We start from the raw sequence: 27,480 nt of genomic DNA on the forward strand, positions 1-27,480 counted from the left end.
GAAAAACCTACAACCAACATCACACTGAATGGTGAAAAACAGAGCTTTTCCCCTAAGGTCAGGAAGAAGACAAGATGTCCACTCTCAAAACTTTTATTCAACACAGTCCTGGAAGTCCTAGCCACAGCAATCAGACAACATAAAAAAAGAAATGACACCCAAATTGGTAAAGAAGGAGTAAACTCTTTATAGATGACATGATGCTATATATAGTGAAAACCTGAAAAGACTCCACCAAAAAACTGCCATAACTGACAAATGAATTCAGGATACATAATCAATGTACAGAAATCTACTGCATTCCTATACCCTAATAATGAAGCAGCAGAAAGTGAAACTAAGAAAAAATTACACTCACAATTGTACCAAAAATAACAGGATATCTAGGAATAAAAGAGGTGAAAGACCTGTACTCTGAAAACTATAAAACACTGACAAAAGTCAAAAGAATGCAAAAAAAAAAATGAAAAGACATTCCATGTTCATGAGTTGGAAGAAAAAATGTTAAAATGTCTATACTATCCAAAGCACTCTAAACATTTAATGCAATCCCTAACAAAATATCAACATTTTTATAGAACTAGAAAAAACAATCCTAAAATTTATAGGGAACCACAAAAGACTTAGAATAGCCAGAGCGATCTTGAAAAGGAAAAACTAGAGGTATCATAATTCCAGATTTCATGTTATATTACAAAGCACTTAGTGATTAAAATAGTATGGTACTGGCATTAAAAAAAGATACACAGATCAATGGAATAGGACAGAAAACCCGAAGATAAATCCACAATTAGATGGTCAATTAATAACTGACAAAGGAGGAATGAACAGAGAAAAAACAGAGAAAAAACAGCCTCTTTGACAAATGGTGTTGGGAAAATTGGAGTGCCACATGCAAAAGAATGAAATGGGACCACTTTCTTTCACCATACACAAACAAAACTTAAGATCTAAATGTGAGACCTGAAACCATAAAAATGCTTGAAGAGAGCACAAGCAGAAATCTCTGTGACATCAGTCATATCAACATTTTTCTAGATATGTCTCCCGAGGCAACAGAAATAAAAGCAAAAAATCAACTACTAGGACTACATCAAAATAAAAAGCTTCTGAACAGTGAAGGAAACAACCAAAACTAAAAAGCAACCTCCAGAATGGGAGAAGATATTTGCGAATGACATATCTGATAAAAGTTTAGTATCCAAGATATATAAAGAACTGATACAACTTAACACCCAAAAACCAACTAATCCAACTAAAAAAGACACAAAAGACATGAAAAGACACTACCAAAGAAGAAATACAGGTGACCAACAGACACATGAAAAGATGCTCAACATTACTCACATCAAGAAAATGCAAATCAAAACTATAAGATCACCTCACACCTGTCAGAATGGCTGAAATCAGAAATATACCAAACAACAAATTTTGGCAAGGATATGGGAAAAAAGGAACCCTCTTACCCTGTTGGTGGGAATACAAACTGGTGCACCTACTCTGGAAAACAGTATGGAGGTTCCACAAAAATTAAAAATAGTACTACTATATGATTCAGTAATTACATTATTGGGTATTTACCCAAAAAATACAAAACACTAATCCAAAGAGATACATGCTCCCCTATGTTCATTGAAGCATCATTTACACTAGCCAAACTATGCAAGGAGCCCAAGAATCCATCAATAGATCAATGGATAAAGAAGATATGGTATATATACAAAATGGAATACCATTCAGTCATAAAAAAAGAATGAAATCTTACCATTCGCAACAACATGAATGGAGAGTATAATGCCAGAGTACAATGCTAATAGGCAAAATAAAGAAGTCAGAGAAGGACAAAAACCATATCCTTTAACTCACATTTAGAATTTAAGAAACAAAACAGGCAAAGAGGGGAAGAAAAAAAAAGACATCAAGAAATACATTATTCACTACAGAGAATAAATTGATGGTTACTAGAGAGGAGGTAAGTGGGGGGATGGGTAAAATAGGGGATGGGATTAAAGAGTATACTTTAAAATAATAATAATACTTTGCCCTCAAACCCTGGTCTCAAAAATGGTGAGAAGAGTTTCAAGAAATTACCTAAATTATAGTGGAGCAAATGACTAAAAGGAGCCTCCCAAGCATGAGTAAGATGAAAAACTATTGCACAGCCATGTGTGCACAGACTACAGCCAAAAAACAACCTATTTTTTTTTAAGATGTTATTTATTCATGAGAGACACAGAGAAAGAGAGGCAGAGACACAGGCAGAGGGAGAAGCAGGTTCCACGGAGGCAGCCCGATATGAGACCTGATTCCGGGACCGCAGGATCACGCCTTGAGTTGAAGGCAGACGTTCAACCACTGAGCCACCCAGGTGTCCCAAAACAAACAATTTAAAAAACATAACATGCATCATAAGATAACCAAAACTCTCAATCTAGGAGTAAACATAACTCAGCATAAAGTTATTTTTCAAAACTGCCCCATGCTATGGGCACCTGGGTGGCTCAGCCAGTTAAGTATCTCCCTTTGGCTCAGGTCATGATCTCACAGTCCTGAAATGGAGCTCAGCATGAAGTTCTCTGCTCTGGGGGAGCCTGCTTCTCCTTCCCACTGTGCCTGCCGCTCCCCCTTGCTTGTGTGCTCTCTCATTCTGTCAAATAAATAAATAAAATCTCAAAAGAACAAAAACCAGAAACAAAACCCTTGCCCCATGCTAAATAAAACTTACTTTGAACATAAATTCATACAAAACTCAAGAAGAATGACAAAACAGGGGAAAAAAAGATAAAATATCAGGGATTGAGAACCAAAGTAATTTAAAAACTAAAAGAAAACAGGTAAACAAACATTAAGGAAAAGAGTATACATTGAAAATAAAAACACTACTAAAAGGCATGAAATAATCACAGTATAAAAATGAAAAACAGATATTAAAGCAGTTGAGAGGAACTAATAGTGAGGATGCAGAGAAAGGGGACTCCTCTTACACTGTTGGTAGAAATGCAAGCTGGTATAGCCACTCTGGAGAACAGTATGGTGGTTCCTTAAAAAGTTGAAAATAGAGCTATCCTACAACCTAGCAATTGCACTACTAGGTATTGACCCCAAAGATACAAATGCACTGATCCAAAGGGACACCTGCACCCCAATGTTCATAGCAAAAATGTCCACTATAGCCAAATGTCAATCAATGTCAGATGTCAATCAACAGATGAATGGATAAAGAAGATGTGGTGTGTGTGTGTGTGTGTGTATACACACACACACACAATGAATAATCCTCAGCCATCCAAAAAAAAAAAAAAAGGAAAGAAATCTTGCCATTTCCAACCTCGTGGATGGAACTACAGGACATTATGCTAAGCCAAATAAGTCAGTCAGAGAAAGACTATTATCATATGATTTCACTCATATGTGAAATATAAGAAACAAAACAAGAGCACAAAGGAAGGAAGGAAGGAAGGAAGGAAGGAAGGAAGGAAGGAAGGAAGGAAGGAAGGAAGGAAGGAAGGAAGGAAGGAAGGAAGGAAGGAAGGATAAAATGATGAAACCAGAGAGGGAGACAAACCATAATAGACTCTTAATCACAGAAAATAAACTGAGGGCTGCTGGAGGGGAAAGGGTTGGGAGAATGGGGCAATTGGGTGATGGACATTAAGGAGGGCACAGGAGGTAATGAGCACTGGTGTTATTTTTTTTTTTTAAGATTTTATTTATTTATTCATGAGAGACAGAGAGAGAAAGAGACACAGGCAGAGGGAGAGGCAGGCTCCCCAGGGAGAGCCCAATATGGAACTCAATCCCAGGACCCCAGGATCTAGATCTGAGCCGAAGGCAGATGCTCAACCAGTGAGTCACCCAGATGCCTCGAGCATGGGTATTATATAAGACTGATGAATCACTGGACCTTTACCTCTGAAACTATTAATACACTATGTTAATTAATTGAAAGCAAATTAAATTAAAAATTTTTTAAAAGAGAGAGGGACGCCTGGGTGGCTCAGTGGTTGAGCCTCTGCCTTTGGCTCAGGGTGTGATCCCAGATCCAGGGATTGAGTCCTGCATCCAGCTCCCTGCAAGGAGCCTGCTTATCCCTCTGCCTATGTCTCTGCCTCTCTCTCTGTGTGTCTTGCATGAATAAATAAAATATTTAAAAAGAGAGAGAGAGAAACTAATAACTATAAAAAAAACAAAGATAATCAAACATAAGGATAATTCATGTCCCTAAAGTAGAGAATCCAAGGAATGGGGAACAAAAGATGCATTCAAACATAAAAGCTGATAAAATAAACTGAAACAATGCAGTCTGAAAAACTGCCACAGAATGTATAACAGCCAGGCTTATTGTAATTAAACTTAGTAGAATGCAAGGGGGAAGGGGCAGGAAGGTGAACCTATGGCTGTCTATGGTCATCTCCACAGCAATATTCCAAGCCCACTATTTAAATTCTTAGGGGAAAGAGACTGTGACTCAACAATACTATATACAACCAAGACAGATGAATTCAAAAATTAAGGCAAGAAAGATTTTCCATTATGAAAAAAGTCAAGAGAAGGTCTCCTAAGAACTTAGTCTTGAAAAAAAAAAAAAAAAAACTTGACGATAAAATTCAGTCAATTTTAGAGATGATATAAAAGAACTTACTGGAGAAGCTATCGTAAAAGTACTGGTAGTGGCCATCTAAAAATTTAAATTACATACAGAACAAACCTAAAAGAAGCTCTGAGGAAATAATGGTTTACAAACCTGAAAAATGTAACATAAACATCTTAAAAAACAACAAATTGGATAGCAGGAAATGAGAACAGCACAGGGATGCTAAATCTTTCACAGCAGGCCATGATACAGATTTTGAAGCATTTAGTTAATAACAGAACATAACAGTTTGCCACTAAACAGTAATTACACATAAATCCCTTTCTTGTAGATAAAGTTCTTCATTTTCTTTGGCTAATCACTTGCTCACATCCTCATGAAAGTAGCATCATTCTCCAACACAGGGGTGAACATGGGTGTGTCTGAGTCCATTAAGATGCGTATATTCTCCTTAGACACTGGCTGCTTTTGGTGTGGGATAGGTTTAGGTTGAGATAATAAAATAAAAGGGGACAATTCCTATGATATGGCCATGAACATTCTCTTTTTTAAGATTGATTGATTGATTGATTTGAGAGAGAAAGAACATGAGCACTCACACACAGGTGGGGGGAGAAGCAGAGGGAGAGAATCTTCAAGCAGTCCCCCTGCTGAGTGCACAGCCCCACATGGGACTTGACCTGGGGCTCAATCTCAGCTCATGACCCTGAGATCATGACCTGAGTCGAAACCAAGAGTCAGTTGCTTAACCAACTACACTACCCAGGTGCCCCCGGTCTTGTTTCTCTAGAAGGTTCTCCCTTTCTGACTTCAGATGTTCAAGTATCAGGCTAAGACCCTTAAAACAACCGCAGTGACCGGGCAATGCCTAGAAAAGTCAAGAGAACCACAAAAGAGACAACAATGCCCTGCCACTCTTAGATTGGCTATTGTTAAATTAACTGATCTTAGAAAAATCTAGCCGCTGAACTTCTTATGCAAAACAGCAAATTCCCTATTACTTTAGCAATATTCTGTTATAACTGAGAGCGTCTGAATTGGAAAGGCCATTTTGTGTTTGGTTTTGTAATCTCTGTTATTAAATTTCAAGTTATATTTGATTATAGCTTGTAAGAAAATTTTATTTGAAGTTCAAAAACGTTACCTATTTTACTTCACTTTTTCTTCTATACAACCAACTAAATCTGACTTTAATATTTAAATATTAATACCATTATACCATCTTAACAAAGTAACTTTTATCAATCTAACCATCTCTTTTAATCTATCTATAATATGTATGTATAAAAATGACATCTAGGGCAGCCCGGGTGGCTCAGCGGTTTAGCGCCTCCTACAGCCTGGGGCGTGATCCTGGAAATCCAGGATCGAGTCCCGCGTAGGGCTCCCTGCATGGAGCCTGCTTCTCCCTCTGCCTGTGTCTCCGCCTCTCTCTCTCTCTCTCTCTCTCCTCTCTGTGTATTCTCATGAATAAATAAGTAAAATCTTAAAAAAAAAAATGACATCTAGATGCTTACTTAGTAGTAATGATGGTTATTTCTGGATGGTGGATTCTGTAATGGATTTTTTTTTCCTCAATTAATTTGCAATTCTTAGAATGCTTTGCCCTGTTTGAATTTTTTATAATTACATATGACTTAACAAAATGAATGGCTAAAATGAAGTATGCTAGCTATTCACCAAACCCATTTCTTTTTCTTACTCAGCATATAGCTAGATACTTCCCAGCTTCCTTTGCAGTTATGCGGTCATTGGGTTCCAGCGAAATGCAACCTGAATAAAAAATGATGTCTATCACTTCTGGGCATAGTCTTTAAACAGCCCAACCACTTAGTGTCCATGCTCCTTCCTCCTCCAGAGATTAAGGCAAATGACCATCACAGCCATAGAAGCAACACTGCAGGGCAGCCCAGGTGGCTCAGCGGTTTAGCACCATCTTCAGCTCAGGGTGTGATCCTGGAGACCCGGGATCGAGTTCTGCGTCGGGCTCCCTGCATGGAGCCTGCTTCTCCCTCTGCCTGTGTCTCTGCCTCTCTTTCTCTGTGTCTCTCATGAATAAATAAATAAAATCTTAAAAAAAAAAAAAAAAGAAGAAGAAGAAGCAACACTGCAAAGAAGGCTCAGTCATAATATGGAAGAAACCTAGTTTCCTGATTCGTAACTTGGAAGAAAGCTGCCGGCCAATCAAGAACACCTGTTTCAGACTTAGCTGCGAATGAAAAATAAACACTGTATTAAGCCAACTCATAATTTAAAAATTGTTATGTTGGGGGATCCCTGGGTGGCGCAGCGGTTTAGCGCCTGCCTTTGGCCCAGGGCGCGATCCTGGAGACCTGGGATCGAATCCCGCATCAGGCTCCCGGTGCATGGAGCCTGCGTCTCCCTCTGCCTGTGTCTCTGCCTCTCTCTCTCTCTCACTGTGTGCCTATCATGAATAAATTTTTTAAAAAAATAAAAATTAAAAAAAATAAAAAATAAAAATAAAAATAAAAATTGTTATGTTGGGAGACAATTCTGTGTGAGTCCCATTGTTTTCTCTGTATGTCTTGCAAAGGAGACAACGACTTACCCCTTGTTTTAGACTATCTTTTCAAGGTTGTATAATGAACAGACTCAGAAGACAGAATATCTATTTTAGGACCAAAGGGCAGCCATGCTTACCGTCCGTTACAAAAGATTCAGATGCCCTAAGCTTGCGGTTCTTCTACTACAATGTAATAGACTGCATGAACAGGTATCACATGGCCCTGTGTTGCCCTATGGAAACTGGGTCTTGGGGAAACAGTGCAAAAATACTGATACTCTGGCTACCGTGACTAAGTAATAAACTGTCCATCTCTGACACAGAATTCTCCTCTGTCTCCTAACTAGTTACAAGTAGAGTATTTATATACCTCTTTCACAGTTCCTGACAAGTAGTGATGAGAACATGATGCTGTTAGAGATATGGCTTTCTGGAAGAGGAAGGATAAGGGCATCACAGGCCAATTAATGAAATCTGAGGAAAGTCTATGGAAACGGTAACAAACATATTTTTTTTTAATTTTTATTTATTTATGATAGTCACAGAGAGAGAAAGAGAGAGAGGCAGAGACACAGGCAGAGGGAGAAGCAGGCTCCATGCACTGGGAACCTGATGCGGGATTCGATCCCAGGTCTCCAGGATCGCGCCCTGGGCCAAAGGCAGGCACCAAACCGCTGCACCACCCAGGGATCCCGGTAACAAACATATTAAATACACTGTATGGTCAATCAGGCAGTAAATAAATGGTCCTCCATTTTATTGTTTTATAAGGAGAAGGACTTGAGATGGTTCCAAGCTGAGAACTGGAAAATACATTCAAATATAGCTATCCAAATGATGTCCTGGTGGTTGCTAATAACCCTTCTCCAGGTAGGAGGACCTCCTTCACAATCTGGAAGTTGGCCTCAGTTCCATCCAGTTGTAATAGTAAGATTATCAATATAGATTTGTCATTGGTGGACAAAGGTTCCAACCTTCTTCAGAGAATTGTTACAGAGACATTGACCTCTACTAAACATGAAAGGAGGAAAACTGGCAAGCAACCATAATGGGCAGACACGAGGCAGATCATAAGAACTCTCAATTAAGGATAAACTAGTATTACATTCATAATATTTCAGCACAGTTTTCCAGTCTACCTATTACATGAAAGACTTGGTACAAAGTAATTCCGTATCTATTATTGGTTGATCTAAAACTTATTAGTGCCCATTTGATTCTCATATTTGAGTAATACACTTCATGATGAAGTTAATGATTAACTGAAGTAAGAAACCAAATAAAAGGGGTGCCTGGGTGGTTCGGTTGATTAAGCATCTGCCTTCGGCTCAGGTCATGCATGATCCCAGGATCCTGGGGTCAAGCCCCCCATGAGCCTCTCTGAATCCCTACATAAAGAGAAACAACTTAAACAGGAAAACCAAAACCTATGGAATAATATTTACAACAAACCACATGTTCAAAATATTGCCAAGAACCCTGAAATACAAGCAGGTTGGGACAAAACACCACAAGACTGTATGGTAACAGTATTTGTGAGGAGTGAAGGAAGCAACAAGTAAACCCACAAATTATCAACAGTCTCTACTGGAAAGCACTAGAGGCCAACTTGAAAAGAGCATCTGAAACAAAGAAGGGTTTTACACTTGCCAATACTAGATACATGCAAAAGGCCTAATGGGAAGAAGGACTGATATAACATCTCAAATTAACCATCTAGGCAGGGGTCCATGGTAAAATAGGGACCCACTCCAAAATAGATTTGGTTTCTAAATACCATCCCCACTAAAAGGACGTGACACAACGATCCTTTTTTTCTTTTTTAAGGATATGATGCACTGTGAACAGTAACCACTTATGTGGTAATTCTACCAAATATGTTTAACATGGATCTATTCAGGAGGTTTAAATAAATAATACAAATCCCAGGAGAGGAACATTTGTAAAACAATTGGTCTGGACTCTTCAAAAATGTCAATGTCGTGAAAGGTAGAAAAGCCTATAGACTGTTTTAGATTAAAGAAGATTAAAGGGGGATCCCTGGGTGGCTCAGCGGTTTGGCGCTTGCCTTTGGCCCAGGGCGCGATCCTGGAGTCCCGGGATAGAGTCCCGCGTCGGGCTCCCGGTGCTTGGAGCCTGCTTCTCCCTCCTCCTCTGCCCCTCTCTCTCTCTCTCTCTCTCTATCATAAATAAATAAATATTTAAAAAAAAAAAGATTAAAGAAAAATACCTAATGCAGTATTTGATACTTCACTGAATTCTGGATCAATTATTTTTCAAATCAGCTATTAAAGGACATTATTGGGACAAAAGGAGATATTTGGATATAGACTGTGTGTTAGACAGTAGTCACATTTCCTAAGTAAAATGTTTACATAATGTTATGTTAATGTTATATATTAATCTTATGTATTATATATTATGGCTAATTATATTAATATCAAACTATATTATGACTAATGCTATTAATGATTAATATAGTACATGATTTCATATATTAATATTCTATTTCCTAAGTAAGACAATTACATTGCAGCAATATAGAAGAATGTTCTTAGAAGATATTCCTATTTAGAGATAAAGTGTCTCAATGTGAGCAATTAATTCTCAAATGGATGTATTATAGCTCTTTTTTAATGTCTCTGTATTTTATGTAGATGTATAAAGATGAAGAGAAATCAGATGTGGTAAAATGTCAACAACTCCTGAATCTAGGTTAAGCCTATGTAGTTATTCATTGTACTACCCATTCAAATTTCCTGTAATATTAAAATCTTTTATTTTTTTAAAGATTCATCTATTTTTATTTGAGAGAGAGAGAGAGAGAGAGAAAGCAAGCGAGCCTCAGCAAGGTGGGGGGAAGGAACAGAGGGAAAAGGAGAGAGAGAGAGATAGCCCTCAAGCAGACTCCCTGCTGAGCACATAGCCCATTGCAGGGCTTGATCCCAGGACTCTGAAATCATGACCTGAGCCAAAATCAAGATTTGGACACAGCCAATTGAGCCACCCAGGTCCCCCTGAAAATATTTTTAAATAGAAAGGTAAAAATATTTTTAAAATATGTAGAAAATACAGTTTTTTAAAAAGGCTAAATATGGTATAGCCATAATTGTTAACACCCTGCTGAATTTTCTTCAGCCTTTCATAAGTAAAATCTTTAAGCAGGGCAGCCCAGTGGCTTAGCGGTTTAGCGCTGCCTTCAGCCCAGGGCATGATCCTGGAGACCCGGGGTCAAGTCTCACGTCAGGCTCCCCACACAGAGCCTGCTTCTCCCTCTGCCTGTCTGTCTGTCTCTCTCTCTCTCTGTCTCAAATAAAGTCTTTAAAAAAATCCTTAAGCAAAATTATATTTCTCATAAAAAATTTAAAGCATACACTTTTGTATACTGTATCTTTTATTTATATTAAAAACCCATTCACCCATTTGTGCTTTAAATCATGATTTTAGGGATCCCTGGGTGGCACAGCGGTTTAGCGCCTGCCTTTGGCCCAGGGCGCGATCCTGGAGACCCGGGATCGAATCCCACGTCAGGCTCCCGGTGCATGGAGCCTGCTTCTTCCTCTGCCTGTGCTCTGCCTGTCTCTCTCACTGTGTGCCTATCATAAATAAATTAAAAAATTAAAAAAAAATACTTTTAAATCATGATTTTAAAAGTAATAATAATATTAGGACCTAAGATACTACTGAGTTGTCTGGAACCAGATTTTCAATTAGCATTTTAAGAAGTACAAAGTCATGTATGAACTCAATTTTTACAAACACCTTATGAGATTTAATACTAGTATCACCGAGATCCAAGGAGAAAACTGAGGCACAACATATCCCATTCCAGAGTTAGGTCATAACTTTTCATCTATTATTAACTATTTTATCATTTCTAAACATTAGCTACTATAAGTATAAAAAGTGACAACCATACATATATGGAAATATATATATGATAACTCTCTATATATAAACTTTCAAGTATTTATCAAGTATATAGCTAATACTTATTAAGGGAAAAGAACATGAACCTCAAGCTCTCTGACATGCCATGTGGAACAGATTCTAAGTAACTTATTTAAATCTGTAAAATAGATGCATATATTACAATGATCCTATGTCACAGTTTACTTGGCATCCTTTTTTCATCCTTTTTTTTTAAATTTTTTTTTAATTTTTTTTTAACTTTTATTTATTTATGATAGGCACACAGTGAGAGAGAGAGAGGCAGAGACACAGGCAGAGGGAGAAGCAGGCTCCATGCACCGGGAGCCTGACGTGGGATTCGATCCCGGATATCCAGGACCGTGCCCTGGGCCAAAGGCAGGCGCCAAACCGCTGCGTCACCCAGGGATCCCCCTTTTTTCATTCTTATTGGTATGTATACATCAGTGGCAAATCAAATTAGATGAAATACAGTAAACAGCTTTTCAGAAACTTCTACCTATTTACTGATAACACTTTCACTGCTTGTAGCTACATACTGAAATATATAAAAGAAAAACCAAATGAATACAAAAGTTTAAAAATACAAACTAGGTTTTCTCACTGTTATGCTCCCAAATACGTAACTTTGGACAAATTGTTTAACGTTAATGTGACTCTCTAGATTTTTAATTTGTTTTCCTAGGAAATAAACATGGTGTCTTGAATTCAGTGAATGTTTCATAAACATTTATCAATATCAATTAAACATTCATGTCCTTATTTCTTCATCCATGAAAAAGGAAATTAGTTTAATATATATTATCTATATCAAAATATATATAATATTCTAATAACATACTTAATTTCCATATTGCTAGGGTTTTAGATAGCTGGAATATAATTCTAAACATCTAAATGCATTTAAGTATTTGAGTCTTGGGCAGCCAGGGTGGCTTAGCGGTTTAGCGCCACCTTCAGCCCAGGGCCTAATCCTGGAGATCCGGGATCGAGTCCCACGTCGGGCTCCCAGCATGAAGCCCTCTGCCTGTGTGTCTCTGTCTCTCTCTCTGTCTGTATATCTCATGAATAAATAAATAAAATCTTAAAAAGTATTTGAGTCTTAATACTTTGTGCAATCTTAACCTTACAAAAAATGATAACTATAGACTAAAGAACTTAGCCCTCAGCCAATTCAATTAGTCATAAAATTTCTTTCATGGACAGGCCATTTAACTGATGCACACTGTATTAATTCTTGTCTTCAACATCTGAATTCAAGAAAAATTTCAAAAAGGTTATTCACACCAACTTGTAACTTTCACTATTCATCCTCTTTGACGACATATCTATCCCTTCTAAGTACAAGCTCTTCGTAAAATCTCTTCTCTCAAACATTCACCAGTCTAATACATTTTAAAAATATTTTATATTTAAAAGTAGGCTCCATGCCCAATGTGAGGCTCGAACTCACAACCCTGACACATGCTCTGCTAACTGAGCCAGCCAGGCGCCCTCATTCACCTGCCTAATAAGAACATCCAGGAACACTGTATAAGATTCATAAGAAAAAGGAAAAAGAAGATTCATTTAAAGATCTTTGTATTATTCTTTTTAGAATATGCAAAAACTTCACCATTTGTACAATACAAAAGTTAAATTTTGTAATATATCTGATTTATCTAACTTTTAAAGAAATGTGATTATTAAGCCTCCAAGTAAAAGTCAGAAAGACATATGAAAAATAATCCATGAACTTTGGAATCAGGCATACTTGGTCTTGAATCCTGGCTCTGTCATTTACTAATAGATATCTCTTGTTTTTGTCTGCCCATTATTTTTCTTTAGGTAATTCTTCCCTACTCTATGTGATCTTACTAAGACCTTCAACTATAGTATCTATCCCCAAAGCCCTGACCACAAGAATGGGTGTGTTACCAAACTAAGGCTAATCCTAAATGGACAAATCTCCCAATCCCCAAAAATCCTAATTCCAATGGTTTTCACTTAAAATCCCTCTTCATCAATATGCCTATAAATATATCTTGTACCAAAAATTATGAAGGGTCTAGTATACCTGCAATCTAAAAAGTTAGCCTGCTAGTTTCAAGGATGCTGGAAGAAGACACAAGACTCCTGCGTTGTACACAAAGGGCTTTATTACTTACAGCAACAGCAGTTGCCAGAACATCAGCATTTCCATCAGTCTCCCAGGCCCCAATTCTGACAGGATAACTTGAAAAAGGCCAAATGACACTTGCACACATGGTAGGTTGTATTACAGGAGAGGAACCTTGTTGGGCTTAGGGAACCTATTCCAAATAGTAAGCAGATCTGCTGTCAATTATCCCAGAAAGAGATATTATCTCTGTATTTTTCATGGCTGTGAGCAAATCTGCCCTTTCCTCTTAATGATGCTGCCTCCATTTTTCCAATGCTGTTAATTACATAAACAACTTTGAAAAGATAATCTGGAAGAAAAGCAGTCAAGGCCTCTATTCACAAGAGATGTACAAATCTGAGACCCATGGAGATTTGTCTCACAACAGCTGAAGCCAGAACAGTCTAGTGAAATACTGAACCACTAGTATCTACACTTTTTCCACACCTTGCAGTTGATTCATACTCTTACTTATTCTTGAACATCACTCAGTCTTCCAGGCCCTTGCTCTAACATTTTGTCCAAATCTATATGACCTTGTTTCTCAGTTTCATTTACATCCATTACCCAACCTTGGTTCTCATGATCCACTACTTTAAACACTAGTGAAAACAAATGGTTTCCTTTTCCTTATCTTCATATCCAATCTGCCTAGCAATATCTCCCTGAGGATCCTGTCCATACCTATTTTCTCTGCTTCGTTATCCCGGTGACCAAGTTATTCACCTAGATGCCTCTTTCCTTCTCCCTCCAACAACAGAGGAAGACACAGTATTTTTTCTTATGGTCTACTACGTCTTAATATCATATATTCCTCCACTTATTGCCCTATTTCTCCCCTTTTCTTGACAACCAAGGTTCTTTGAAGAGCTAAATACTCTCACTATTTACATTTCCTCATACCTACCGTACTCATTTACCAACTTCAATAAGCTTCTCCTCTGACCATGACACTGAGACTCCTTCTCAACTTCTTTAGCATTAAATCCAAAGAACATATATTGTGCCTTGTAGTAGTTGATCTTTTGTACGCAATCTAATTGCTGAGCACTAACTTTTTTGAAATAGTCACTTCTCCTGGATTCCAAAACCTATTAGATCTCTCTTAATTTTCCTCATGTATCTATGGCTACTTCTGATTTCCTCTATAGAATCTTCTCTTCCCCATTACTGACAAAGAAAGTGAAAAAGGAAGGGAAGCTCTAATTTACAGCAGAATGCCAACTAATGGATGTAGAATGAATTATGGAAAATCACTTTTGTCAAACACTATTTCAGGGAGAATCATCAATAAATGCTAAAACCTGTGGGTGAAAATTTAATAGGAAACAGGGTATCTACCCAATTCTCAGGGTGTGGTAGCCAGCTTCCAAGAGTTTCCCATGATCTTTACTCCCCCAGGTAATATCCAACTACACTGAACAGGTTATTCTGTGTAACCAACAGAATACTGCAAAAATGAATGTCTTAAGAGTGGTTAAAAATGGAAAATGATATTTTATATATATTTTAACCACCAAAAAATGTTTTTTAAAAAAGCAATGCAATAAGGAAAAAAAGATAATGTATAACATAAGGGATAGGTCACAAAAAAGCTGCAGCTTTCACCTTGCCCTATCTTGGATCACTCATTCTGGGAAAAGCTTGGTACCATGTCATAAGGATACTTACTCAGCCCTATGGAAAAATCCATGCAGCTAGAAAATGAGGATCTTACTCACCCAGAACCAACATGCTAGCCTGTGAATAAGCCATCGTGGAAGAACATCTTCCATCTCACAATCATCTTCAATTGACTGTATTCCTGCCAAAACCTGGACCATAATCAGATGAGAGACCCTGAGCTAGAAATACATGAAGTCCAAATTCTGGACCCACAGAAACTGAGACAATAAATGTTTATTTTAATTAAGGCACTAAACTAGGAAAATTTGCTATGCTGCAAAAGGTAAATGATTCAGAATTTCTTACATGGAGTGGGATGCTACCATAATAAAAAAACTAAAAATGTGGAAGTTGCATGGAATTAAGCAATGGACAAAAGGTAGAAGGACTTTCAGATTATGAATGGAAGCCTAATAATAACACTGCAGATACTATTACTAGAAACCTTGTAAACTTTCAGGAGGCTGCTATCTAAAGCATAAAAGAAAATGAAAGAAATTTAATTGAAAATTAGCAGAAAAGGGGTCCTTGTTATATAGAAGCTAGTAGTTTAGCAACATTGTTGCCTATGGTAACACAAAAAATAGAAAGTGTATTTAATGAATTGGATGACTTCACTAAGGCAATTTTTTAGGTAGTATGTTGAAAATGCAATCTGATTTTTTACTTAAAAAAAAAATACCAGAGGGGATCCCTGGGTGGCGCAGCGGTTTGGCGCCTGCCTTTGGCCCAGGGCGCGATCCTGGAGACCCGGGATCGAATCCCACATCAGGATCCCGGTGCATGGAGCCTGCTTCTCCCTCTGCCTGTGTCTCTGCCTCTCTCTCTCTCTCTCTCTCTCTGTGACTATCATAAATAAATAAAAATTAAAAAAAAAAAATACCAGAGTATAAACTAAATTAGGAAAGGCTACTTGCTGGTTCTGAAAATTCATACACTCTACAAAAAGCAAATATAAAACTAAGGAATGGCTTCCAGACAAAGACAAAACCTAGGCCACTATCAGAAAACCATTCCAAGAAGAGTGAAACAAGGTTGTGATTGTAAAATCCATTGTTAAGATGAAGGCAGGGGTATCTGAGTGCCTCAGTCAGATAAGCATTCAACTCTCAACTCAAGTCCTGATCTCAGGGTCTTAGGATCCAGCCCTACTTTAGGTTCCACACTCAGCAGAGAGTCGGCTTGAGATCCTTTCCCTCTGCTCCTCCCCAAGCATGCATGCTCTCTCAAGGAAATAAATGAATCCTTTAAAAAAAAAAAAAAAAAAATCAAGGCAATGTCTCCCAAGAACCTAAAACAAGGCTTCAGAGACATCAATGTCTTTAAAGACAAGGCAAGAATGAGGAAATATTCCAGAACGAATAGACTGAAAAACTAAAGAGACAGGACAACTAAATGGAGTGTGTGATCCTGGCCTAGATTCTGGACTAGAAAAAGTTTCCCTCTTCAGTATGGAGAATATTGAGTGAAATTTGAATATGATCTGCAGATTAACTAACAGCTCTGTGAAAAATGTTAATTTACTAATTTTGATCATTGTACTATAATCATGTAGGAAATTTCATTTTTTTTTAATTAAAACTACACATTAAAGTAGTACACTCAGGCTAAATTGGTATTACGTTTCTAATTCATTCTCTAATAATTCAGAAAAAGATTATACAGAGAGTGAGAAAGTGGGGAGCAAAAAGGGGAAGGGGAGGGAGGACAAGCTTAAATTGTCAACATTTTAAAAATTTAGGTGAGTACTATAGAGAAATAAAGTGTAGTATTTTTCAAATTCTCTCAAAATCTAAAATTATTACAAAATCAAAAGTTAAAAAAAAAAACCTAATCTTTCTGGCTGGCTGCCCAACACCTCAGGATGAAGAATCAAAACTGGCACCACTTTAAAAATTTCCTTAGAAATTGGCCCCCTTTTAACTAAGTAGTCTCCGGACACTCCTCAGCCCCAACAAACACGCATCCCAGGCATCCTAAACTGCTGTTCCTGGAAAGCCCTGCCCTCTCTTAACTCTTTGCACATGTAGAAGCTTAAAGCTTTAACTTGAGCAGAAGATTTCCAAAAGGAAAGTATGCAAAAAACGGAAGGGGATGACAGGTAACCCTCAATGCTGAAAAATTTTAAAAAGATACAAAGAAGTAATGACAACTCTGTGAAATGAGAGTTTTACTCCCCTGAGGGCCACAAAAGTAGCCCAGTTCTCTTCAAAAAGATGAGTACTCCTAAACAAAAGGAAGTCCAGTCAATCCCTGAAGTTCACAAAACACCGACTGAAAAACTTCCCTCCCACAAACACCCATCCAACATCGACTAACATTATTTATACTGGTAAGAGCTCCTTTATCTATTGCCATTTATTAGTAACAGAAAAAAAAATCAAGAGCAAGTAAGGGGGTGGGGAACACAGAGGGAGATAAATCCCTCTAGCTACAGTAGGGGACAGTTTTCTGGCAAACCTACTTGGAAATGAATGCATTTCTACATAATACTGTCACTAATGGGAACTTTGCTGTAAAGTATTAGAAGTATAGTACTATACTTTTAATACATTATGGATTAGTTAACATTATGAGTGGGAGGAGGATGTGTCTGAAGATCAACTGAACTGGTAGCAGATTATCTCAATGTAATAAATAACCACTGATTTCTAAATAAAGACCTACAAATTAGCCTTCAGAAAAAATCCTTTCTGAAGCTGAGAACATCCCAATTACAACCACATATTGCCATGTCTGATATGTCTCTGCATTTCCTAACCCTGGCCCACATCTCACTCCGTGGCAGTGCTTCTATAACACAAAGATACTAGGCTTAAAAGAAAATTCTATTTTACAATGAACATTAATAGTCTTAGAAGATATTCTTCTTAAACAATACCTAATGATACAAATTAATGAATTAAACCTTTCCTCTATATAGCTTCAATTCATTTCAAACATGTACTTTGATTCCTTTAAAAATATATACATGCCAATTTTTCAATTTTCATGGCAACTGTCCTTTATTCAAAGTCGTATCTCAGGGGATCCTTGGGTGGCTCAGCCGTTTGGCGCTTGCCTTTGGCCCAGGGCACGATCCTGGAGTCCCGGGATCAAGTCGTCGGGCTCCCTGCGTGGAGCCTGCTTCTCCCTCTGCCTGTGTCTCTGCCTCTCTGTCTCTCTCTCTAGGTCTATCATAAATAAATAAATAAATAAATCTTTTAAAAAAAAAAAAAGCCGTATCTCACTATTAAATTTTCCTCTCTCTCCTTGCTGGGATTTCCCAGTTAATATCTAACCAGTACTTTTTAAAAGATTTTATTTATTTATTCATGAGACACACAGAGAAGGGGGGGGGGGGGCACAGACACAGACAGAGGGAGAAGCAGGCTCCATGCAGGGAGCCTGACGTGGGACTTGATCCCAGGTCTCCAGGATCACACCCTGGGCTGAATACGGCACTAAACTGCTGAGCCACCCAGGCTGCCCAATATCTAACCAGTATTAATAATATATCTTGGGTCACACAGAAATGCTCTGAAAAGCAAAACCTATGTATTTTTTCATTTTCTCATAAATAAAAAGCTAACATAAATCATTTATTTCATTTTTTAAATAAGCATACTATTTAGTATGAAATATTCTTTATCGTCACTTACTTATAATATATTTTAAAATATCTGCCAGTATGAAGGTAGATAAAAAAATTCAGAGGGAGAGTGACTCCAACTTATTTTATGAACAATACCATCAAAACTTAGCTTGCAATATATAGTATTTTCAAATTCTAAAGTCTGAATGAATTGTGAGTGCTGTGCTTCAGTGCAACGTTTTATAATTTGATAAGCGTATCTGAGACAAACCTACTAGATGTTAAAATCTTAAAACAGGTAAAGAGGGATGGAAAGAATGATAGTCCATAACACCTGATCTTTTCAGCTATATTATCACTTATACCATAACAAAAAAAAAGATCACTTCCCAAATATTCCCAAGGCAAGCAAACAAATCTAACAATAATAAATAATAAATTTATACATTTACCTCACAGCCTTTATAAATGATCAGAAAAACGGTTACCAAACAAAATGTACAAATGGATTTTAAGTTTGACAACAAAATCAAATTATATTAAACTTATATATGCAAAAGAAAAATGTAAATAGTGTTTATTGACATACTAATGAAAATATTAACTGCTAAAATTTATAGTTAAACAGGTTTGACTAAACACAATGTTTTTATCTAATATTCAACAACTGCAATAAACACCTAAAATGAAAACTCTCATTCCTAGAGGAAAAAAAAAATCAATAAATGTAATCAATAGCATTGTATTTACTGAACACTATACTACATTTAATAACTGTCCATTAAAAATATGACAGGGCATGTATGAAGATAAATATGATCATATCATAAACACTTCTTTAAATAAGGTAACGTTCATGAAATGGCTTAAGAGAAGAATATCATCAGTGAGTTCGTACCTGTATCCCTCATTCATGAATCCAAAGGTTACATAAAATATCACAGTGCTTCTTAGTAAAACTGCTAATTACACAATCTGCCCTTTTCCCATCAGCAATCCAAACAGACAGAACTCTGTAATTGTCACTATCACAAAACCACCTCATTAAACAGATAAATATGTATACTTGCTGCCTAAGATCTCAAAAGCATATATATAACCTAACAAATATTCTAAAGGTGAATATAAAGTTGTAATTATTATTTCACTCACAATTTGGAATTTAATTTCAAAATCAAAATTTTAAGCTTTTAAAATGTTTACCCCCCAAAAAAGGGCACAGAAATTCAAACCAAATCTATTCCCAAATCCTAAGTATTTATAAACATGAAAATGTTCCAAACTAGTTTATAACAACTGTTTAAGAGTAATATTATTTTCTAATTGAAGAGGTCTTTTTTATCCTTAGTTTCTTAAAAACAATTCATAGTGTTATCCTTTTCCTATATTCAATATGTTTCTATGTTCGATACGAAGTATGAATGATTCTACAGTACTTATTATTCATTCACTAAAAGTTACTCATAACCTTTAAATAAAAATGTAAGTGGAAAACAGGTTAAGTCAGAAGAAGACAGATTAGTATTAGGCAAGCATTTAGTGCTTTATTAAAAGACAAAACATTCTCAAACAAATGGTATGATATTTGGCCATTAAAAGAAGAAAAAAAAAACATTATTAGCACCACTAGGTGGAAAAACAATCAAGAATATATAGAATTTCAAAACTGTTCCATTATAAAGTGAAAAGGCTGATGCGATTTTTCCTTACATGTGAAATAATCCGTTAATAATCTATAGCCACAAACTATTACTGAAGTCACCTGAAGATTTCACAGGATGACCACAGTGACACATGCAAAAAATCTCTCACGATTTCAGTCAAGTTCTATTTCAAATTTTCAGCTGAAATAGGTACATACAAACATACTCACAAATATGGCATTATTTTAGATCTACTCTTTGACTTTATACTCTCAATTAGTCAAAAATTTTCAGTATTTCAATGTCTCCATTCAGCTATCAAGAACTTAATTTTATCTAAAAAAGGAAAAAAAAAAACTATTAAGTAGATGTGCTACATATAGAGCAACAACAAATCCACTTACTTTTTTCTCTTTCTCATGATGTTTATCCTGAGAGTGAGAGGAAGAATCACTTAAACTTTGATCATATGACCTATTAGATCCCCGTTTGCTCTTTTTCTAAAAAAGAAAATATATATACATACATATATATGTATATAAAAAGTTTTTAAATAACCTTTTGTTAGGCTTAACCAATTCAAGTGTGTAATATTTTAAAATGTCTATTGAAGTAAAAAAAAAACTCTCACTATTTCAAACTATATAATCTAGTTCAGACACCATCCATATATTGTCTATTGCATTCATTATAAAAGAAAATCTAAACTTAAATTTAACATTAATGCCATATTTTTGTACATTCATTAAAATGTGTGAAAATAGGCTACATTTTCAAATAGGCAGTAGCTTATTTGTCACTTTATCACAAAACCATCTCTTAAAGAAATCAACTATCATTTTCACGGTCTTCTTTAAAAAAGGAGTTTCAACCAAAATAGAGAATGCCATACTGAGGAAGGATGCCAAGACTACAAGAAAAGAAAAGAAAATATTTGAAGAGTTACTTCTGCCACATTAGGAAAAGCAAGAAGCCTTTTAATCTCATATTTTCTTTTAAGGCATAGTTTTCTAAAAACTCATCTCTGCAGTTCATTAAGAAAAAAATTAAAGGAAATGTCAGCATTAGACCCATGCATTTTTCAAAGCATTTCTAAAAGTATTGCACATTTCTATTTGAAATACTTACACAAGATCATAAATAAAGGATGCCAGTGAGAGTTATTTGAAGTGTTTAAAACTTGGTGGTACCATAACCAGTTTAAATTAGATAAAAATGAGAATGAAAGATACTCAAATTCCATGCAAATGTAGAGCTTATACAATCTTATTAAATTATTAGACTTTTCCTAACTAGCAAATGGGATAATATGTCAATATGTAGCAGTGAGAAAATCCTATTTACACAAACTCAAAATCCATTTTCATTATTTCTAGATTTTATCTTTATTATCTTCCATTTAGAAAATTAAGATTCCAATATACTTTTTACATCTAGAAAGTAAAATTTTCAATTTTACTATCTCAAAATTTCTCTTAAAAGACTTCAATATTCTTTGTCAGCCCTTACACTAATCAAAGTCTTTAATATCAAACAATATATTTATATAACCTTAAGTATTTTAATATGCATGAACCAGAATAGTCGAGCTGCTTTCATGAGAAAGGGGCCCCTAATTATATATCATTTATTTAAAAGAAAGAAAGAAAAAATTAGCCCTACTCACAAAGGAAAGGTAATAAGAGGAAAAGAAAGACACTAAACAAAAAAGACTTAAACTCTGTGTACATGTCGAGTCGTTACCATTAAAGACTAAAAAATAGACACTTAGGACATTTAATATTGATCCTTCAAAGGAACAATATATGGACACAATATATGAAACAGGTAATCAAATTTTACCAACTCAATCATCCATTCAACATAGGCAAAAATCTAAAATAATTCCAAAGTTGTATTCAAATACATTGTTCTCAAGATCGTCAACCAAGAAGTTACAAAACAGCTTTGTTTCAGTTTTACTATCTCCTAGTAAATAAAAATGAAAATAAAGAAATAGTAATTAGCTAAAAGATGAGAAACACGTGATAGAAAAATCACAAAATGTATAATCAAATGTCAAAAAACAGTATTAGGTTAGAGTCCTCTATACGTGCTTCGTCTACTAAATGTATCCTAACATTTACTACTATTAATAGAAATTATTTTACAATATTTACCTTTATAAATGAACCTAAGCAAAGCAAAATCTTTAAAATTTATTCGATCTTTTAATTCCCAGTAAGAACATGCAAAGCAAACAATCTCATGTAAAAATCAAGCGAAAAGGAGTAGCTATTATGCCTTTTTTTAAACAGGGTTAATTCTACTCTTAAAACTATGTGTTATCATTTTAATGTTAAGTTCAAGATAAATTCTTACCAGCTTACTAAAATGGTATTTACAGTAGCCACAGTATTGGACATTATCTGCACCATTACCTTCTTCTTCACAAAGTAATCCAGCAAACTGAGCACTAAAAATAAAGCCAAATACATATATAAGTATATATATAGAAATGTGTAAATATATATATATAAGTATATATAGAAGTATACACATAAACACGTTAAATTTCAAACTACAATATATATAAATTAAAATTCACTTAAGCATGTAGGATTTGTAATTAAACCTTACACATCTCTTAAGAGAAAAGGAGAAAATGAAAGGCTTTATTCTCACTGCGACCAAGTACATGTCACCTCAACTTTTAATTGATATTTTTTAAAGTTATAGTTTATAATAAACTTCTGACCCAGCCATCTCTAATAAGGATGAAGACTTATATAGTACTATGTCACCAAATAGACATTAAATTGCTTTAAGATACTCTCCCTCCCTCATAATTAACACTTCATTTTACTTTTTCTATCTGTATCAGAGGTACAAATAGTAAGGTCAGGCTTTTGAAGAGCTGAAATGACTTGTGATGGGATGAACCCACAGATGCAAATTACATACTGTTACAAGGAAAATGCTTCAAACACAGCACTGTACAGCAGACAAGAAAAACATAAACTATGTTTTCCAGTCATAAACAATGGAAGAAATTGAATTGAAACCTAAAGTTATGATATTCATTTTTTTTTATGATATTCATTTTTTTAAAAAAACACAAAGCACTAAAATTTACAATCATCTTGTCAATTTGTCTTCAGTTTCAATTTCCACTTTTAACATTTCAAAATTACATTTCAAAATCTTTTTGGGGGAGATAGTATCTGTCTCAAAGAACTTTCATCTTTTAAAAAATTATTAACAGAATTTATAAAATCAAAGATTTTTTCCATTCCCCAAAAGTAACATAAAATGGACTTCTTTAATCCATACACTAAAAGCTCAGGAAATAAAGCATGTGCCTATACTGGCTGCTAGATGCAGACTATTTCTTGAAAGTAACAAGTACATGGATTATTCCCAAACTTTAATTTTGAACTGTTGTCTATTATGTTGAATATTATAAGATAACTTTTGCTCTTGAAACTTTATGCCAAAAAAAGTACAGAAGTAATTATTAGGAAGTAGCCACTGTTATACTGAGAATATAATAGTGATTGCTTTTTCCAACCCTCTTCAAACACAAAGTGAAGAAACACAATCATTCATTAAATCCTTACTAATATTTCAGGTGTTACACTAACCTATTATCAGCTCTTTTATTATTACCTATTATCAGCTCTTTTAATCCTAACAACAAATCAAATATTAGGTAACCAATACCCAGTATTTTACACAAAAGTCAACTAAAAAAAAAAAAACATAAGAACCAGAGTCCACCTATTTAAAATTGACTGGTAAATTCAATTATTAGAATCATCTTTATTATAAATAAGAAAATTGAAACATAGAAACTATCCCAATAAAATTTACTGTAAATATTTGGGTATCTAAACCTTCAACTTACAAAGTGTTCCCTTGAACAAAGTAAAAGAATTTCAGTTCTGTACAAGGACAGAAACATACTTACCATGTCACATGGAAAGCCTGTCGACATCCATGTTTATTACAGGTCATGCAAGCACCAGTGGCTGCTTTGCTTTCTCTTCCTTGTTCATCACAAATGTAGCAAGTCTTAGGATAGAGAAAATAAATAAAATGAAGCAAAAACCTTAAAGCGCTTTACAGGAATGAATTTCACAATTACCTTCAGAAGTCAAAATTGGGTTAACTATCTAACCTACTTTACTTCAAAACATAAATTCATTTTTCTGATGGTAATCTAATTTTTATAAACATGAAAACATAAACAAGAACACGGAAGCAGTCCCCGTAGTATCTCACAAAGGCTCAAACATGTTACACAATAAGAAGAATCTTCATAGGCCCTGAGAGGTCAAGGGCCAGAACACAGCCTGTAATACCTTGGTCTTAAAACTTCCTCACCAGTATTCAACTGATTTCTATAACAAGAGTGTAAAAAGAGGTTTGTCTTTCCTTTCTGCTCTAAGTAAGCTCTAAGTAAGTTTAAACTCTAAGGAGTTTAAACACAGGGATTAGGAGATAAGAGATGAAGGATGACCCTATGTGAGCAAATTTAGGCCATTTTAACTGTTCACAAGAATCGCACATGAGCTGTCATTCAGCCTGCTAACCTGACATACTGAGTCTGAGAGAAAGATACTTTAGTAGCTTAGGAGGTCAGAGATGTCTCCAGGAGGAACTGGCCAATGAACACTCCCAACAACTTTAACTGACATGTGGCCCTCTTCCCAGGTAAAAATTGCTGATTAATATAGTACTACCTTTACAATTATCAGTGTCTAGTGAATACAATTATCAGCAGACTAGAAGCTGAGTATACAAAAGTTAATGCCTACATAAAATCAGGTGATACACTTCTAAAAAGAAACCAACTTCTGCGGTTTTTTTTTAAGATTTTATTTTTATTTATTCATGAGAGACAGAGAGAGAGAGAGAGAGAGAGGCAGAGGCAGAGGGAGAAGTAGGCTCCATACCAGGAACCTGACGCTGGACTTGATTCCGGGTCTCCAGGATCACGTCCTGGGCCAAAGGCGGTGCTAAACCGCTGAGCCACCCAGGTTGCCCAAGAAACCAACTTCTTAACACTAATACGGTATAACCTAGCTAACCTATTGTAGCCAATAGGACACACATTTTTTAAACCTAGAGACATTTCCTCCACTATGTCCTGTGGTGCCAAATAATACTATTCAGCAATATATTTTTACAAGGACACAGTTCTCAAAAAAGCCTCGTACCAAGTCAGGTAAATTAATTTAAATGCAGGATTCAGAGTGATTTGAATTAAAAAATTATTTTATATCTCTAACAAGTAAAAATCCCAAGTTAAAACAAACCAATTGAGACACACTGAACGAGAGCATCTCTACCCATTCAAATAACAAAAAGAAAGTCCAAACAATTACAATGGAAGAATGTAACATATATTTTTTAACCTACAAATGATCAAGAAGATTTGAAAAAAAAAAAAAGAAAAGACAGAAACAATAGCCAAATGTGGAAGAAGCCTCGGTGTCCATCGAAAGATGAATGGATAAAGAAGATGTGGTTTATGTATCCAATGGAATATTACTCAGCCATTAGAAACGACAAATACCCACCATTTGCTTCAACATGGATGGAACTGGAGGGTATTATGCTGAGTGAAGTAAGTCAATCAGAGAAGGACAAACATTATATGTTCTCGTTCATTTGGGGAATATAAATAACAGTGAAAGGGAATAGAAGGAAAGGGAGAAGAAATGTGTGGGAAATATCAGAAAGGGAGACAGAACATAAAGTCTCCTAACTCTGGGAAACGAACTAGGGGTGGTGGAAGGGGAGGTGGGTGGGGGGGTGGGGGTGAATGGGTGATGGGCACTGAGGGGGACACTTGACAGGATGAGCACTGGGTGTTATATGTTGGCAAATTGAACACCAATAAAAAATAAATTTATTAAAAATAATAATAATAATAAAAAAATCTCTATGAAATAAAAAAAAAAAGACAAGACAGAAGACTGAAACAGTAACATTTTATATAGCAAAATTCAGGGAAAATATGCAAATATGCTTTAAAGAATCTCTCAGGAACTTCCAAAGCAGACAGTGAAAAGATACCACCGGGATCCCTGGGTGGCACAGCGGTTTAGCACCTGCCTTTGGCCCAGGGCACGATCCTGGAGACCCCAGATCGAATCCCACGTCGGGCTCCCGGTGCATGGAGCCTGCGTCTCCCTCTGCCTATGTCTCTGCCTCTCTCTCTGTGTGTGACTATCATAAATAAATGAAAAAATAAAAAAGAAAAAAGAAAAAAGAAAAGATACCACCATTTGACCATTCAATAAAACTAAAACTTATGATGGTATTAAGAAGAAAGAAAAGGTAGTGCTTTCAGATTTCTGGAATGCAGAAGAACTCTGTGGATCCCCTCCCCAGTGAATTAATCACTTCACAGTTTAAAAAATAAAGGTCTGAAAATTATCCTAAAAACATGAGGCAAACAGTGGAAAATTTATTCAAAAAACCTACAAAATTTCAATAAGAACAGTGAGAGTCTGTGGAATTTGAATCATGATTTGCTCCCATCACACCGCACCACATACACAGCTTGCTCTGATGGAAGTTCCCCTCTGGGTGGATGTGGTTTGAGAAGGCTCCCTCTCTCCCCAGCTCTCAGTCTAAAGCTATAGCTTTACTAGAAGAACTAGTCTCTAGTGACTGTCAACCTACTCAGTGCTATTAGCTTTCACTCATAAAAATCCTACCCTAACAACAGGCCTAGAATTCTGAGGCCATAGCATCCCTACCCCAGCTCGCTAGTCAAATGAAGTCCCAATGGTAGGGGAATGATTTGAGAAAACCAGGGGCTCCTACACCCTTCTCTCCTCCTAGCACCCTGTTGGGAGTACGTGTTTTTCTCTTCAGAGTAGCAGACTGCTGTCACCATACCCAGTTCCAGAGCAGTAATGTAGAGGTTCTCAGAAGGGGGATAGGGGGGACAAAAGCTCAACAGCTCTGCCTAAATGGATGAACTTTATTTGGAACAAGGCCTGGAGAAGTTTAAGGGCACTGTCCAAAACACTCTGGTGGTGGGATACCCGGGTGGCTCAGCGGTTGAGCGTCTGCCTTCGGCTCAGGGCATGATCAGTCCCAGGATTGAGTCCCACATATGGCTCCTACATGAGGCCTGCTTCTCCCTCTGCCTGTGTCTCTGCCTCCCTCTCTCTCTCTCTCTCTCATGAATAAATAAAACTTAAAAAAAATAAATAAATAAAACCACTCTGGTGGCAAACAATTAAGACAGGACCAGTAGCTCCAAGATACTAGTAAAAACAAGCAAAACTAGACTGAAGATTAAAAGAGGGAATGAAAGAAAGACAACAAATAAGGGCCCTCCTAGAATCTACTCATCCCTGGGGTTCAGATGGCCATGTACATGAACTAGGTTGCACTCAACTGGGAAAA

At 36.1% G+C, this 27,480-nt stretch overlaps 1 protein-coding gene across 20 annotated transcripts in view; it reads right to left on the reverse strand.

Annotated features, from left to right (window-relative positions):
• The window catches only part of MLLT10 (MLLT10 histone lysine methyltransferase DOT1L cofactor), a 249,025-nt gene that overhangs the window by 94,539 nt on the left and 127,006 nt on the right, over nt 1–27,480 (reverse strand). For 19 of the 20 annotated variants that reach the window (XR_005355186.1, XM_038529832.1, XM_038529837.1 and 16 more), the window contains 3 exons: nt 24,020–24,123; nt 22,432–22,525; nt 20,475–20,570 (listed from right to left, as the gene is read on the reverse strand). Coding sequence is in view for 19 of the 20 variants with exons in the window: in XM_038529832.1 (XP_038385760.1) it covers nt 20,475–20,570; nt 22,432–22,525; nt 24,020–24,123 (294 nt within the window). In the remaining variant the exon portion in view is untranslated. The remainder of the gene's footprint in view (nt 1–20,474; nt 20,571–22,431; nt 22,526–24,019; nt 24,124–27,480) is intronic. The other variant, XM_038529836.1, reaches the window with a different exon arrangement.

The sequence above is a fragment of the Canis lupus genome, chromosome 2 (assembly GCF_011100685.1).
Source record: "Canis lupus familiaris isolate Mischka breed German Shepherd chromosome 2, alternate assembly UU_Cfam_GSD_1.0, whole genome shotgun sequence".
NCBI lineage: Eukaryota > Metazoa > Chordata > Mammalia > Carnivora > Canidae > Canis > Canis lupus.